At 73.4% G+C, this 741-nt stretch overlaps 1 protein-coding gene across 1 annotated transcript in view; it reads left to right on the top strand.

The window, feature by feature from the left end:
* Positions 1–741, top strand: part of TPO (thyroid peroxidase) — a 16,830-nt gene that overhangs the window by 10,654 nt on the left and 5,435 nt on the right. The window contains exon 2 of the mRNA XM_012727381.1: positions 160–620. Within this exon, the coding sequence (XP_012582835.1) occupies positions 160–620 (461 nt within the window). The remainder of the gene's footprint in view (positions 1–159; positions 621–741) is intronic.

Here is a 741-nt window from a genome sequence, read left to right as displayed (position 1 = left end):
TGTGGCTTCAGGCCTGCCCTGGCAGCCGCCCCCAGGCTCCCCGCGAGGCCCACGCGCCGGCACTCTGAGAAGAGGGGAGAGCGGAGAGGGGGCAGGCCCGCCCCGCCCCTGCGGCCTCATTGCCGGCGGCTGGCCGCGGGGTCCGAGCTGCCCTTCCAGCCGGAGAGCCCTGCTGCCTCGCGGGGCCCCCCGCGGCTCCCTGGTCCCCTGTAATCCCCTGTCCACGTTGGCTCGTGAGCCCGGCAGGGTGGGCTGCCTGGACAGGCTGTCAGCCCCCCGCCTGCGCAGCCGGCACCCGGCGCAGGGCGCCCCTCGAGCTGGAGGCCGGGCTGGGAGCTCGGGTGTCTGCCTCACCATCCAGATCATCACGCTGCGGGACTATGTCCCCAAAATCCTGGGCCCCGAGGCCTTCGGGCAGCATGTGGGCCGCTACAACGGCTACGACCCCACCGTGGACCCCACCGTTTCCAACGTGTTCTCCACGGCCGCCTTCCGCTTCGGCCACGCCGCGGTGCACCCGCTGGTCCGGAGGCTGGACGCCCGCTTCCAGGAGCACCCCGACTGGCCGGGGCTGCGGCTGCGCGACGCCTTCTTCAGCCCCTGGAGGCTCATCGCCGAGGGTGCGCGGCCCGGGGGCGCAGGGAGGGGCTGGACACTGGAGCCTCGACAAGTGGCCTCTACAGGCTGTCATGTAACGGGGGCTGCTCCACGGGGCGCTGCTCCACACGGGGGGCTGCTCCA

The sequence above is a fragment of the Condylura cristata genome, unplaced genomic scaffold (genome assembly GCF_000260355.1).
Source record: "Condylura cristata isolate star-nosed mole 26May11 unplaced genomic scaffold, ConCri1.0 scaffold00020, whole genome shotgun sequence".
Lineage (NCBI taxonomy): Eukaryota > Metazoa > Chordata > Mammalia > Eulipotyphla > Talpidae > Condylura > Condylura cristata.
The sequence above is the reverse complement of the archived record's forward strand: the minus strand, read 5'-3'. Positions and strand labels throughout refer to the sequence as shown.